This window comes from Salmo trutta, chromosome 5 (assembly GCF_901001165.1).
Source record: "Salmo trutta chromosome 5, fSalTru1.1, whole genome shotgun sequence".
NCBI lineage: Eukaryota > Metazoa > Chordata > Actinopteri > Salmoniformes > Salmonidae > Salmo > Salmo trutta.
This window is the reverse complement of record NC_042961.1, coordinates 18010219-18026914: the sequence shown is the minus strand read 5'-3', so window position 1 is coordinate 18026914 and position 16696 is coordinate 18010219. Positions and strand designations below refer to the sequence as shown.

The following is a 16696-nucleotide window of genomic DNA, read 5'->3' as shown; positions in this document are numbered from 1 at the left end:
AACGTCTCTCCATCGCTCTCTCTCTCTCTCTCTCTCTCTCTCTCTCTCTCTCTCTCTCTCTCTCTCTCTCTCTCTCTCTCTGTTGTTAGGGTGAGTTCATCTCCATCCTCAGCGGACACTGACGTGTTCCTCTAGCAGCATGACAAAGTATCCTATTTTTCCTCCCCTTTTCCTCCACTCTCTTTCTCTCTCCGTTCATTCCAGTCTTCCCCGTCCCCTTTCTCTCCACATCGCAGTTCATCATCTCTCTGCACTGACGCTCCTGCACCTGCTTCTCACCACTGCCCGCTAGACACCGACTCAACCAGCATCCAGCCCCGGGAATGATACCCTTTCTTCCGGAACCTACGGGAGTAGAGGCCAGTGGAAAGGTCTGCTTTTTGGTCTGTTTTGAAAGCTAGTTGTGGTTTATCGGAAAGGTTGTGGGCTGAAGGCATGTTAAGAGGGATTACCTGTTGTTTTTAAGGGGTTCGTTTCGTCTCTCTGTTGTTCGAGGGATATGATCATCTCCACTTTTATCCGGGAGGAGACTCAGCAAACGGTCCCGACCGGACGCGGACGTGACTATGTTTTCATAACCCCAAAGGGGATGAATTTGGAGATTTATGACAGTTTATTGGCGATAATAAGAAACAAAGTCCTCATGTCAAAATAATGGTCTTATGTGGTCATTAAAATTATTTTGGAGAGTGCAAATTGTCGCCGAACGTTCGTATAATGCCTGGGTGTGATGGAGTGAGGTAAAGTGAGTGCACGGCTCAGATGATTATCCCCTAACTTCGCCAAGATGAAATCGCTCTTCTACAGCCGCTTCTTCATCCTCCTGCCCTGGGTCCTCATCGTCATCATCATGATCCATATTGACACAAGGACGTCCGTCCGAAGTCCAGCCATGGGCCGCGGAGGGGGCGCACATAGGCAAGACAGAACCAGCCCACCCCGGGCCAACCGCTCCGCTCTCCCGGTAATCTACGCCATCACCCCGACCTACAACCGGCCAGTCCAGAAAGCTGAACTTACCCGGCTCGCTAACACCTTCCGCCAGGTTCCTCGCTTCCACTGGATAGTAGTGGAGGACTCGAGTGTGCGCACGGAGCTGGTGGTGCGCTTTCTCGCCCGCTCGGGGATGCAGTACACACACCTGAACATCTTTACGCCCCGCCGGTTCAAACGTACCGGGATGCCCCGTGCTACTGAGCAGAGGAACACGGCTCTGTCGTGGCTGCGGTCGCATCGCTCCAGCAAGGACGTGGGGATAGTATTCTTCGCGGATGATGACAACACATACAGCCTGGAACTGTTTGAAGAGGTAATAATAAATCAACGACAGATACATGACATGTCATTATCAACAGACCAAAGCTTAGGGACAGTTCGACATTTAGTCGAAAATGCGCAAAAGAATGATTACCACCACAAATAACTATAACTGTAGCAACCATGTGTTTATAAACGTGGATATCTACCACTTCAGCGTGGTTTTGTAGCACAGTAGATGCCATGCAGGGCTACTGAATAGAAGGTTGCGGGTTCAATGGTTTGCCGACCACCATGGACCACCAGCTCACACTCTGTTCTTGTCTCATTACGTTATGCTCAGAGCGGGCTGCAGACAATGATCAGCTAGGGGGAAATCCGATGTTCAACATATTATCATTATATAAAATACTGTATATGCAACGAATTTTGCAACCACCAGTTTTCTGTGCCCATGCACCACACATAATCAATAAGCAACGGGAAACTGCATATGCCACACACATCTAGCGCTTCATCATGGTTTGCCTTTTTCAACACCACATTCAAACAGAGTATGTTAATAACAAAAAACTAAAAATACATCCCTCCCTACTCAATATTAATGGCTTGGATTTACAATCTCTGAACTTCATTAAACATTCTAGTGTTTTGTAACAGATGTCTCTTTCCATTCATCAAATGGCCATGGGCAGTTTGAATGCTGGAGCTATAGTAGAGTGGAGTGGATGGACGTGTGCAGGTAGTATACAGGAGACTTGTGAAGTAGCTTACCTAATCAGGCTGATTGTGTTTCTGCCACACATAAAAGGTAATACATTTGAAAAGTGAAATGGCAAATATTAAGGCTATATTGAAGCATTAGTTAGGTTCTAGGTCCTGGGTCAACAACTACAGTGAGGGGAAAAAGTATTTGATCCCCTGCTGATTTTGTGCGTTTGCCCACTTACAAAGAAATGATCAGTCTATAATTTTAATAGTAGGTTTACTTGAATAGTGAGAGACAGAATAACAACAAAAAAATCCAGAAAAACGCTGTCAAAAATGTTCTAAAATGATTTGCATTTTAATGAGGGAAATAAGTATTTGACCCCTCTGCAAAACATGACTTAGTACTTGGTGGCAAAATCCTTATTGGCAATCACAGAGGTCAGACGTTTCTTGTAGTTGGCCACCAGGTTTGCACACATCTCAGGAGGGATTTTGTCCCACTCCTCTTTGCAGATCTTCTCCAAGTCATTAAGGTTTCGAGGCTGATGTTTGGCAACTCGAACCTTCAGCTCCCTCCACAGATTTTCTATGGGATTAAGGTCTGGAGACTGGCTAGGCCACTCCAGGACCTTAATGTGCTTCTTCTTGAGCCACTCCTTTGTTACCTTGGCCGTGTGTTTTGGGTCATTGTCATGCTGGAATATCCTTCCACGACCCATTTTCAATGCCCTGGCTGAGGGAAGGAGGTTTTCACCCAAGATTTGACGGTACATGGCCCCGTCCATCGTCCCTTTGATGCGGTGAAGTTGTCCTGTCCCCTTAGCAGAAAAACACCCCCAAAGCATAATGTTTCCACCTCCATGTTTGACGGTGGGGATGGTGCTCTTGGGGTCATAGGCAGCATTCCTCCTCCTCCAAACACGGCGAGTTGAGTTGATGTCAAAGAGCTCCATGTTGGTCTCATCTGACCACAACACTTTCACCCAGTTGTCCTCTGAGTCATTCAGATGTTCATGGGCAAACTTCAGACGGGCATGTATATGTATTCTTGAGCAGGGGGACCTTGCGGGCGCTGCAGGATTTCAGTCCTTCACGGCGTAGTGTGGTACCAATTGTTTTCTTGGTGACTATGGTCCCAGCTGCCTTGAGATCATTGACAAGATCCCCCCGTGTAGTTCTGGGCTGATTCCTCACCGTTCTCATGATCATTGCAACTCCACGAGGTGAGATCTTGCATGGAGCCCCAGGCCGAGGGATATTGACAGTTCTTTTGTGTTTCTTCCATTTGCGAATAATCGCACCAAATGTTGTCACCTTCTCACCAAGCTGCTTGGCGATGGTCTTGTAGCCCATTCCAGCCTTGTGTAGGTCTACAATCTTGTCCCTGACATCCTTGGAGAGCTCTTTGGTCTTGGCCATGGTGGAGAGTTTGGAATCTGATTGATTGATTGCTTCTGTGGACAGGTGTCTTTTATACAGGTAACAAGCTGCGGTTAGGAGCACTCCCTTTAAGAGTGTGCTCCTAATCTCAGCTCGTTACCTGTATAAAAGACACCTGGGAGCCAGAAATCTTTCTGATTGAGAGGGGGTCAAATACTTATTTCCCTCATTAAAATGCAAATCAATTTATAACATTTTTGACATGCGTTTTTCTGGATATTTTTGTTGTTATTCTGTCTCTCACTGTTCAAATAAACCTAGCATTAAAATTATAGACTGATCCTTTCTTTGTCAGTGGGCAAACATACAAAATCAGCAGGGGATCAAATACTTTTTTCCCCCACTGTAGGTTTGACCTAGGGCCAATTGTTTTCTGAGCTAATAGTTGGCGGGCCAAGACATAATTAGCATGATAGCAGCCCAATCCATACAGGCCCTCACTACAAATTGAACAAGATTTTAACACATCTGTTTAGTATATAATCAATGACAATAACATCATCATTTCGATCTGATTACACTGATAAAATGAACAATGGCTCTATTAAATTCATTTTTTTATGTCAATTTCTCTGTGCATTGATTGCAGAAAATCAGCTTGCAATCAAGAGAAAATGTAGCTCTCAAAGCCTCAACAGAAAGGTGGATAATGAAAATAGGAGTTTCAGGGAAGAATGGACACAGAAATATGCATTCTTACCATATTTCTCCAGTGTCAAACCAGTATCTTTTTGCAAATAATTAAGAAGTCCTCATGAATCTAAGCATAGCCTACTTTCAAAAGTTACCTTTCCACCCAGAGGCCCGACCCGACACAGAATAATGGAAGATTCAACTGCTGGCTACTTGTCCATTGCTCTATTAGGCCGAACCCAACAACAGAAGGTAACAAGTGCTTCCCTTAAAGCTGCCTGGGTTTAAACATATACTCTTTTCAGAAAGTGAATATCTGACACAGACATAATAACAGTCATTTTTTTGTCTCCTGGAACATAGAAGGCCGTGGCTCAGCCTCAAAATGGCATAGAGATGAAGCAAATATATCACCATATGCTTTCGCAGCTTTCCCGGGTATTGTTTCTAGCATAAGGCATGTGTGATGTAGTGAACATTGTGCCATAATCCTGTCCGTGTATTCGTACTGTGGGATTCCAGTTCCATGTTTTACAGTAGCCAGGCGGTGGGAGTGATATGCCATGTGAACTGTGTAATGTCAGGATACTTCTGAGTAAAGTTAAAGTCTTCGAACGGCCGACCGCAGTTCTTAGAAACATAAGCAATCGAAACAACTGTGGATGTTATAGCATGTTTCCGGCGTAAGGCATCACATAGCTGAGCATCATTATAGAACGCTCTATGTAACTAGAATCCTTTTTACTCATTCATTTTCTAAATATAAAGCTAACAATAGGTAGGCTATCTTTTTTTGCCCAGCTTTCTTTAACAAAGGGCATGGCATTCCCTCACCAGTCATATAGATGTCGCTAACCCTCACATAGCCTACCACCTTAATTCGAGACCTGGTTTTAACCAAACCTTTCACATACACAGAGATATTTAAGGAGTGCATGGTGACAGTAGGCCTATTGGTGGATCTGGCTACCGACTGAATCTGTGGATAGCCTAATTGTGTTTGTCAAACAGTTAGGCCTACCTCTCATTTCTTAAATAGGAAGAAATAGGCTTCAACAAAGCCCTCTTGTTGTTAGTGAAGGCAATTGTTGAAATTAATTAGGCCTACTCAAATGACATTCAGCACCATTCGCTGTCCACCTCTGTTTGATTATGCCGCGGCCGCTGCTACAAAGCTGTCTGCTGCTTGCCTTATTAGCTCGTTGACTGTCTCCTGCACTCTCTTTTCTCATGAATTGAAGTTTAAATTTAGCTTTTGCATTATTCAGGAGGGGTAACTTTCTGTTGGGACATTACTTTTGGATCATTTTGCATCACGGCTCCAAGATCATTATTATTTAAAAATTCTCAATATGTTTTGTTTTTTATGTGTGGTATAATTGCTAGATAACACAAAATATCAGAATCAGTGACACGTGCAATGACACACCTGGCCTCTCTGCTGCCCATCACTTATTCCTCTATGTTCTTATGGATTTATATTGAAATTGGTGCAGATTTGAATGATTTTGTGTGTGGTATGGTTGCTAGTTAAGCTATTGGAGATCTGCACAAACCACTATTGTCACTATGGATGGAGGTCAGGATAGACTTGTAGACTATATTGACCTGTGGTATAGCAAGCACAGAAAAGCATAGTGCACAAGGGAAGTACCAAAACACCTAGATAGGGGAGGCGCATGCAAGCAGATGAGAAATTGTGGATATATAGAAGAAATGATCAAGTAAAACCTGCAAAATGGGGAATGTAAACCAGGGAGAAAACGCATTGCCCTCTCCTGTGACCAATAAAAAACATAACCCTCCTCAAAGCAAAAACAAAAGTTTGACTACCTACATGTACAAATGACCTCGACTAACCTGTACCCCCGCTCATTGACTCGCTACCTGTACCCCCCTGTATATAAAGCCTCGTTATTGTTATTTTATTGTGTTACTTTTTATTACATTTTCTACTTTAGTTTATTTAGTAAATGTTTTCTTAACTCTATTTCTTGAACTGCATTGTTGGTTAAGGGCTTGTAAGTAAGCAATTCATGGTAAGGTTTACATCTGTTGTATTCGGCGCATGTGACAAATACAATTTGATTTGATTTGCCTATCACTTATTTTGAGCTAGTTGTCTCTGTGGCTGTGTAATCTTCAATATAATTTCCTGCTGAAATAACCTGATCGACAGCAGGGGCTCGTCTCTCATTGATTGCTCCGGAGATAGGAAGCACATGGGTTTTGCGGTGTGTGTGTGTGTGTGTGTGTGTGTGTGTGGGGGGGGGGGGGGGGGGGGGCTGGGGGGAAAGAGGAGCATTGTACCCTCATCAACCAGTGACAACTTCAGATATGATGTGGTTCACACAAGGCCACCTCAAACAATCTCATAATTCATTCTAACCCCCTGCCATGCCACCAGTTGAACTGAGAATCAGGGTCCGTATGTATCAAGCAAGCATCTCAGAGTAGGAGTGCTGATTTCTCCAGTATGAGGTTGCCCCTAGACACTGTTATAATACCCTTTATGATTTGTGGAGATGATCCTAAATCTTTGCCTAATGACAAAGTCTACCTAACAAGCGAAAGAAATGCTGATGCACAACCAATTGTAGAAATTGAACCTTTTCTAACCCTCAACAGTAAGTTGAGACCCCAACTGAGTTCCTGTATACAGTGAGGGGAAAAAAGTATTTGATCCCCTGCTGATTTTGTACAGTTGCCCACTGACAAAGCAATGATCAGTCTATAATTTTAATGCTAGGTTTATTTGAACCGTGAGAGACAGAATAACAACAAATAAATCCTGAAAAACGCATGTCAAAAATGTTATAAACTGATTTGCATTTTAATGAGGGAAATAAGTATTTGACCCCCTCTCAATCAGAAAGGTTTCTGGCTCCCAGATGTCTTTTATACAGATAACGAGCTGAGATTAGGAGCACACTCTTAAAGGGAGTGCTCCTAATCTCAGCGTGTTACCTGTATAAAAGACACCTGTCCACAGAAGCAATCAATCAATCAGATTCCAAACTCTCCACCATGGCCAAGACCAAAGAGCTCTCCAAGGATGTCAGGGACAAGATTGTAGACCTACACAAGGCTGGAATGGGCTACAAGACCATTGCCAAGCAGCTTGGTGAGAAGGTGACAACAGTTGGTGCGATTATTCGCAAATGGAAGAAACACAAAAGAACTGTCAATCTCCCTCGACCTGGGGCTCCATGCAAGATCTCACCTCGTGGACTAGCAATGATCATGAGAACGGTGAGGAATCAGCCCAGAACTACACGGGAGGATCTTGTCAATGATCTCAAGGCAGCTGGGACCATAGTCACCAAGAAAACAATTGGTAACACACTACGCCGTGAAGCACTGAAATCCTGCAGCGCCCGCAAGGTCCCCATGCTCAAGAAAGCACATATACATACCCGTCTGAAGTTTGCCAATGAACATTTGAATGATTCAGAGGACAACTGGGTGAAAGTGTTGTGGTCAGATGAGACCAAAATGGAGCTCTTTGGCATCAACTCAACTCGCCGTGTTTGGAGGAGGAATGCTGCCTATGACCCCAAGAGCACCATCCCCACCGTCAAACATGGAGGTGGAAACATTATGCTTTGGGGGTGTTTTTCTGCTAAGGGGACAGGACAACTTCACCGCATCAAAGGGACAATGGACGAGGCCATGTGCCGTCAAATCTTGGGTGAGAACCTCCTTCCCTCAGCCAGGGCATTGAAAATGGGTCGTGGATGGGTATTCCAGCATGACAATGACCCAAAACACACGGCCAAGGCAACAACGGAGTGGCTCAAGAAGAAGCACATTAAGGTCCTGGAGTGGCCTAGCCAATCTCCAGACCTTAATCCCATAGAAAATCTGTGGAGGGAGCTGAAGGTTCGAGTTGGCAAACGTCAGCCTCGAAACCTTAATGACTTGGAGAAGATCTGCAAAGAGGAGTGGGACAAAATCCCTCCTGGCATGTGTGCAAACCTGGTGGCCAACTACAAGAAACATCTGACCTCTGTGATTGCCAACAAGGGTTTTGCCACCAAGTACTAAGTCATGTTTTGCAGAGGGGTCAAATACTTATTTCCCTCATTGAAATGCAAATCATTTTATAACATTATTGACATGCGTTTTTCTGGATTTTTTTGTTGTTATTCTGTCTCTCACTGTTCAAATAAACCTACCATTACAATTATAGACTGATCATTTCTTTGTCAGTGGGCAAACATACAAAATCAGCAGGGGATCAAATACTTTTTTCCCTCACTGTATATACAGTATACAGTATTTGTAAGGGACAGTGGCGACCTGTCATTCATTCACCTGTTTTGAGACCCACATTTTTTGCACAAAAATAAATATTTATAAAATAAATAAATATACATTGTTTTTGGGGCTTGCCTGTTTTACATGTTATTATGGCATTAATACGTATCACCTATCAGTTTTCAAACAGTGCAAAAAAATAATTATATATATATATATATATATATATATAATTGAGTTAATAAAGCCACATACAAACATGGTCTCTTTTTTGTTTTTTTGAGTAATCAGCTCCAAAATGCAGGTGTTTCAGCCTAGCTCATTCCTTTCTGTGGTAGTGGGGCGGGCCAGCAGAAAACAGGAGCATTGTTCCGTGATTGGCTCAGTGTTCTGTCACTCATTGGGACCTTACACAATCGCCAAACTTAAGTCCTTAGTAAGGGTAGACACCCAACATTTCAGCCCTTTGGGTTCTGCCAAAGTTATATTACAAGTGCCCTTCCAAAAAGGCTCAAGGTCATTGGCCACAGAAATTACGTCAAATCAAGTCATATGTACAGTAGCTTTGATTGGACCTAGCTAGCAATCATCATCATGAATCAAGTCTACTGACAAATCCTGTTAAATCCTTGTCATATGAAGATAAATAATGAAGACAGAATATAGATATAACATATCGGTGCTCATCGGCCATTGGACATAAACATTACACAACAATGAATGTTTGGAAGGAATCGGTGACTGCAAGCACTGTAACTGGGAAGTCGGAAATAAACAGCCTAAACTGGGAAAATACGTTTTCAATGGTCATTCAACTCGAAATTGTAAATCCGGCATCTTTCTCTTTAATGACAAAATTTGCCCTCGAAGGGCCGCCGCGCCACTTTCCTGTTCAAGCACATCACAACATTGTGAGTCCAAAAATGTCTTATACCGCTTCATAAATGATGTTGGATGCCAGAGAGATATGTATACTGTAGCTAAGAAAGTAATACTAAGTGTATGTTGTGTAATAAGCTGTTAGTAGCCTATATGCCTCACTCAAATAATTTGGTCTATTTTCACCAACGCGATATTGTAAACACATCGTTCGTGGCCGGTGTTTGCTTGTTTGCAAAAATAAAATTGTACAGCTTTGACAGTGCTACTGATAGTAGTTGTGGTGCTTGGCTTGCACATTCAAATTCAGCACACACAACATTCTATAATAGAATTGTGTTATTTGACGTGCCAAATTAAAAGCTTATTTAAATAGTGTTATATGACATGTATCTTTTTTGACACACAAAGACTCAAACGGCATTCAATGTGCCTCACCCTAACAATTTGGTTTATTTTCACCTCTTAATTTAGCCCACTGTTCTAAATTGGTGGTGCACATGCAGCCTATAACCTGCTTTAGAGAAATGTAATCATTGAATATTGTAAGAGCTTTCATTGTCTGTTTATATTGCCCCCTTTATTTATCCTATGGTTCTGACTTGTTTCTAGTGGGGGAAAAAAGTGGGATGCATGCCAGCAAAACCACTACACAACACAACACTAAACAATACATTAATTACACTATACCGGTGACAAACAGCCCATGTTCTGAATTCTGTCACTGTACATTTCAAAAGTGCTGTACAAATAGTTATATTGACTACTTCCTTCATAGCTCGCTCATTAATGTCTTAATCGAAATTACGGATTGCCTCTTATTCGCTTGCCGTCCCCTTATGCCATAGTTTGTACATCTCAATTGTCAGTAGAAACCACATTTGTTTAAGCAAGTCAGCCATATCATCTATGTTTTTTTAAAAGGCAGTAAACGAGGCTGAATTAACTGTTTAGCTGCCAGTCAAGGCTCCACTGAAAGACAGGTGTAGCAGTGGTAAGGTGTAGGGACTGCTGTTGGGACTCTGCTGTTGGGACAGCTTTATGTAGGCCCTGACAGTTTGTGGGCACCATTTGTCACCATTATAGTGCAATTCATGTATTGTTTAGTGTTGTGTTGTGTAGTGGCTTTGCAGGCATGCATCCCACTTTTTTGTTTTGTTTGCCCCACCAAGATTTACATGCTAAAATCGCCACTGGTAAGGGATTATCAACGAGGGGCTATGCGTTCTCTGGAAAATAATCAACGACCTGTTCGCGCTAGCGGAGTGGAACAAACCTTCCACAGAGTTGCGTTATTTTCCAGAGAACGCATAGAGCCCCGAGTTGATTATCAATCAATCGATCAAATTTATTTATAAAGCCCTTCTTACATCAGCTGATGTCACAAAGTGCTGTACAGAAACCCAGCCTAAAACCCCAAACAGCAAGAAATGCATGTGTAGAAGCGCAGTGGCTAGGAAAAACTCCCTAGAAAGGCCAGAACCAAGGAAGAAACATAGAGAGGAACCAGGCTATGAGGGTTGGCCAGTCCTCTTCTGGCTGTGCCGTGTGGAGATTATAACAGAACATAGCCAAGATGTTCAATGTTCAAATGTTCATAGATGACCAGCAGGATCAAATAATAATAATCACAGTGGTTGTCGAGGGTGCAACAGGTCAGCACCTCAGGAGTAAATGTCAGTTGGCTTTTCATAGCTGATCATTCAGAGTATCTCTACCGCTCCTGCTGTCTCTAGAGAGTTGAAAACAGCAGGTCTGGGACAAGGTAGCACGTCCAGTGAACAGGTCAGGGTTCCATAGCCGCAGACAGAAGAGTTGAAACTGGAGCAGCAGCATGGCCAGGTGGACTGGGGACAGCAAGTAGTCATCAGGCCAGGTAGTCCTGAGGCATGGTCCTAGGGCTCATGTCCTCCGAGAGAGAGAAAGAAAGAGAGAAAAAGAGAGAAAGAGAGAGAGAATTAGAGAGAGCATACTTAAATTCACACAGGACACCGGATAAGACAGGAGAAATACTCCAGTTATAACAGACTGACCCTAGCCCCCCGACACAAACTACTGCAGCATAAACACCGGAGGCTAAGACAGGAGGGTTCGGGAGACAGTGTGGCCCCGTCCAACGATACCCCCGGACAGGGCCAAACAGGGAGAATATAACCCCACCCACTAGCACAGCCCCCACACCACTAGAGGGATAACTTCAATCACCAACTTACCATCCTAAAACAAGGCCGAGTATAGCCCACAAAGATCTCCGCCACGGCACAACCCGGGGGGGGGGGGGGGGGGGGGGAATGGGTAGGAAGATCACGTCAGTGACTCAACCCACTCAAGTGATGCACCCCTCATAGGGACGACATGGAAGAGCACCAGTAAGCCAGTGACTCAGCCCCTGTAATAGGGTTAGAGGCAGAGAATCCCAGTGGAGAGAGGGGAACCGGCAAGGCAGAGACAGCAATGGTGGTTCATTGCTCCAGTGCCTTTCCGTTCATCCCTTTCATACCATGGCTATAATTTAGCATATTTACCTCTAGAAATGTGTTCAACATCCACTGAAGTAGCTAGCAAGTTTACTAGATAGCTACAGTAGTTGACGTGGTAACCAAACAAACAGACTTCCTAGTTTTGCTATCACAAACCATCAGTCCCATCTTGCTAGTATGAAAATTTAATTCAACAATGCCAATAATGTTTTCTATTCGACTTTTGCTTTTTTAAGCAGATCAAACGTAGAACATGTAAGAATTAACTATAGCCATTTAAGTCTACCATGCAAATATAAGGTGCATGATAGGGATTTATACAATGGGTGGGTCCAACCCTGAATGCTGGTTGGTTAAAACCGTATTCCAGCCAGTGTACCACAGCTACATCTATTATGTTAAAATGCCTACTCTGTTCAATCTGACTGCGCAATCCACTGTCTCATCAGCCAAGCCAGGCAATTTATAAAGTTGAAGTCGGAAGTTTACATACACCTTAGCCAAATACATTTAAACTCAGTTTTTCATAATTCCTGACATTTAATCCTAGTAAAAATTCCCTGTCTTAGGTCAGTTAGGATCACCACTTTACTTTAAGAATGTGAAATGTCAGAATAATAGTAGAGAGATAGATTTATTTCAGCTTTTATTTCTTTCATCACATTCCCAGTGGGTCAGAAGTTTACATACACTCAATTAGTATTTGGTAGCATTTCCTTGAAATTGTTTAACTTGGGTCAAACTTTTCGGGTAGCCTTCCACAAGCTTCCCACATTAAGTTGGGTGAATTTTGGCCCATTCCTCCTGACAGAGCTGATGTAACTGAGTCAGGTTTGTAGGCCTTCTTACTTGCACACGGTTTTTCAGTTCTGCCCACAAATGTACTATAGGATTGATGTCAGGGCTTTGTGATGGCCACTCCAATACCTTGACTTTGTTGTCCTTAAGCCATTTTTCCACAACTTTGGAAGTATGCTTGGGGTCATTGTCAATTTGGAAGACCCATTTGCGACCAAGCTTTAACTTCCTGACTGATGTCTTTAGATGTTGCTTCAATATATCCACATCATTTTCCTTCCTCATGATGCCTCATGATGCCATCTATTTTGTGAAGTGCACCAGTCCCTCCTGCAGCAAAGCACCCCCACAACATTATGCGGCTTGCAAGCCTCCCCCTTTTTCCTCCAAACATAACGATGGTCATTATGGCGAAACAGTTCTATTTTTGTTTTATCAGACCAGAGGACATTTCTCCAAAAAGTACAATCTTTGTCCCCATGTGCAGTTGCAAACCGTAGTCTGGCTTTTATGGCGTTTTTTTGAGCAGTGGCTTCTTCCTTGCTGAGCGGCCTTTCAGGTTATGTCGATATAGGACTCGTTTTGCTGTGGATATAGATACGTTTGTACCTGTTTCCTCCAGCCTCTTGCTGTTGTTCTGGGATTGATTTGCACTTTTCGCACCAAAGTACATTCATCTCTAGGCGACAGAACGCGTCTCCTTCCTGAGCGATATGACAGCTGCATAGTCCCATGGTGTTAATACTTGCATATTATTGTTTGTACAGCTGAATGTGGTACCTTCAGGCATTTGGACATTTCTCCCAAGGATGAACCAGACTTGTGGAGGTCTACATTTTTATTCTGAGGTATTGGCTGATTTCCTTTGATTTTCCCATGATGTCAAGCAAAGTTTGAAGTTTGAAGGTAGGCCTTGAAATACATCCACAGGTACACCTTCAATTGACTCAAATGATGTCAATTAGCCTATCAGAAGCTTCTAAAGCCATGACATCATTTTCTGGAATTTTCCAAGCTGTTTAAAGGCACAGTCAACTTAGTGTGTGTAAACTTCTGACCCACTGGAATTGTGATACAGTGAATAATAAGTGAAATAATCTGTCTGTAAACAATTGTTGGAAAAATTACTTGTAACAAGCACATGTAGATGTCCTAACCGACTTGCCAAAACTATAGTGTGTTAACAAGAAATGTGTGGTGTGGTTGAAAAACGAGTTTTATTGACTCCAGCCTAAGGGTATGTAAACTTCCGACTTCAACTGTAAACTTGATCTCCACTATAAAAGTCATCTAGACATTATCTCACATTTCTTTTAGACTAACATTTAGTTTTCAACAGCAGATATTTGTATAAACCTTGCTGTTTTTCTCTCCAACATTTGCAACATTGTTTCAATATTCAAATTCAATCTCCAGATGTCCGATAGTAATGAACGTGTCTGGAGTCGAGACGAGACAGACAGGCATGCAGACAGCGTTTCTCCAACAGTCGAAATCATGAATCAGCTGGCATCCTTTTTATGGATATACAGTGCATTTGGGAAAGTATTCAGACCCCTTGACATTTTCCACATTTTGTTACGTTATAGCCTTATTCTGAAATGGATTACATCGTTTTTTTCCTTCATCAATCTACACACAATACTCCATAATGACAAAGCAAAAGCAGTACAATTTTTTTTATTACATTTACATAAGTATTCAGACCGTTTACTACTGTGTTACTACTGTGTTGAAGCAGCTTTGGCAGCAATTCCAGCCTGAAATCTTCTTTGGTATGACGCCACAAGCTTGGCACACCTGTTTTTGGGGAGTTTGTCCCATTGTTCTTTGCAGATCCTCTCCAGCACTGTCAGGTTGGATGGGGAGCATTGCTGTACAGCTATTTTCAGGTCTCTCCAGAGATGTTCGATCGGGTTCAAGTCCGGTCTCTGTCTGGGCCACTCAAGGACATTCAGAGACTTGTCTCAAAGCCACTCCTGCGTTGTCTTGGCTGTGTGCTTAGGGTCGTTTTGTGGTGGAAGGTGAATCTTCACCCCAGCCTGAGCACTCTGTAGCAGGTTTTCATCAAGGATCTCTCTGTACTTTGCTCTGCTCATCTTTCCCTCGACCCTGATTAGTCTCCCAGTCCCTGCCGCTGAAAAACATCCTCACAGCATGATGCTGCCACCACCATGTTTCACCACGGGGATGGTGCCAGGTTTCCTCCAGACGTGACGCTTGGCATTCTGGGTCAAATAGTTAAATCTTGATCTCATGAGACAAGACATTCTTGTTTCTCAAGATCTGAGAGTCCTTTATGTGCCTCTTGGCAAACTCCACTCGGGCTGTCATGTGCTTTTTTTCTGAGGAGTGGCTTCCGTCTGGCCACTCTACTGTAAAGGCCTGATTGGTGGAGTGCTGCAGAGATGGTTGTCCTTCTGGAAGGTTCTAGCATCTCCACAGAGGAACTCTGGAGCTCTGTCAGAGTGACAATTGGGTCCTTGGTCACCTCCCTCACCAAGACCCTTCTCCTTCGATTGCTCAGTTTGACCAGGCGGCCAGCTCTAGGAGGAATCTTGATGGTTCCAAACTTCTTCCATTTAAAATGGAGGCCACTGTGTTCTTGGGGACCTTCAATGCTGCAGATATTTTTTGGTACCCTTCCCCATATCTGTGCCTCGGCACAATCATGTCTCGGAGTTCTACGTACAAACCCTTCGACCTCATGGCCTGTTTTTTCTCTGACATGCACTGTCAACTGTGGGACTTTATATAGACAGTGTGTGTGCCTTTCCAAACCATGTCCAATCAATTTAATTTATCTGTCTCGATCGTCGTACAGAGCGGACCAAGGCGCAGCATGAGTTGAGTTCCACATACTTTATTATATAGTGAAACTACCAAAACAGTAAACAAACATAAAACGAACGTGAAAGCCATAGTGCTAAACACACTAACACAAACAATATCCCACAACCCAGGTGGGAACAATGGAGAACTTAAGTATGATCCCCAATTAGAGACAACGAACATCAGCTGCCTCTAATTGGGAACCATACCAAGAGCACTAACATAGAAATGAAAAGACTAGAACACCCCCTAGTCATGCCCTGACCTACAACACCATAGAGAACCAAGGGCTCTCTATGGTCAGGGTGTGACATTACCACAGGTAGACTCCAATCAAGTTGAAGAATAATTTCAAGGATTATCAATGGAAAGCTCAATATCGTGTCTTATAGCAAAGGGTCTGAATACTTATGTAAATAAGGTATTTTTATTTGTTATTTTTATACATTTGCAAAAATGTATCTGCACGAACCCATTCTTCACTAAGTCATCCATACATCAACTGTCTTAAAATCATTTATTTACTAAACAAAGTAATTCACAGAAAGCATACAAACAGTAGTCATTGTCACAAAGAATTGGTAGAGTAATGTGCCCTAGTGGGCTAAACCGGCATGGCGGCTTGTTAAACAAACAAGGGGGTTGGGGCAGCGGAGAAGGCACACAGAGTTGATAAATATTAACAATTGATATGCTAATCGTTTGCACATGAACGCTCACTCATTCGGGAACAATTGCAATCAATATATATTTACTCTCAGTGTGTCTTCAGGATCCTTGTTGGAGAGTTTTTGTCCTGTTGGAGAGTTTTTGTCCGCGTTCTCTCTCTCTCTCGGTTAGAATGGCTCTTTCAAAGTGACATTCGTTAATGTCGTTATAGAATGGATGTTTCGTCGGTCTTCGCGTTCAATGATATCACATTTCTAGCTGCAGACTATTAATTAATATCAAAGATTTGTTATTATCCTGTCGGTATCGATAGTCTAAAAGTTTAACCACGTTGTATGGTTAAACTTCAGTAGAGGGATGCATGGTCAAACCTTGGCTCTCTCTTCTGAGGTAAGCTGGTCTGGAGAAAGTAACCCTGGGTGGGCTTATATACTGAACGTAGAAAAACTGTCACATGACGCCTTGTCCTGTCTGTGTCCCTGGGGGCGTGGCGATGACTGAGTTAAGCTTTGAACAGAAATACAATTCTATCACATTAACATCAGTACATAGCCTCTCAACATATTCCAAATAGCTTTAATCTTATTAAATCATTGTATACAACCATTAGATGTAAGTCTCACTGCTGAGGCTAGTATATAAACCTTAGTATGGTAATATGGCCATATTGTCTCTAATGAGCCTCACAAAATTCTTCACCTGATCTTTTATACCTTCTCCGGAACATAAATGTCGTT

The 16696-nt window shown here is 42.9% G+C and overlaps 1 protein-coding gene across 1 annotated transcript in view; it reads left to right on the top strand.

Moving 5' to 3' along the window:
• The first annotated feature begins 118 nt into the window (after positions 1 to 118).
• The window catches only part of LOC115193783 (galactosylgalactosylxylosylprotein 3-beta-glucuronosyltransferase 2-like), a 40043-nt gene continuing 23465 nt past the window's right edge, over positions 119 to 16696 (top strand). Inside the window, exon 1 of the mRNA XM_029752764.1 lies at positions 119 to 1309. Within this exon, the coding sequence (XP_029608624.1) occupies positions 788 to 1309 (522 nt within the window). The 5' untranslated portion in view covers positions 119 to 787. The remainder of the gene's footprint in view (positions 1310 to 16696) is intronic.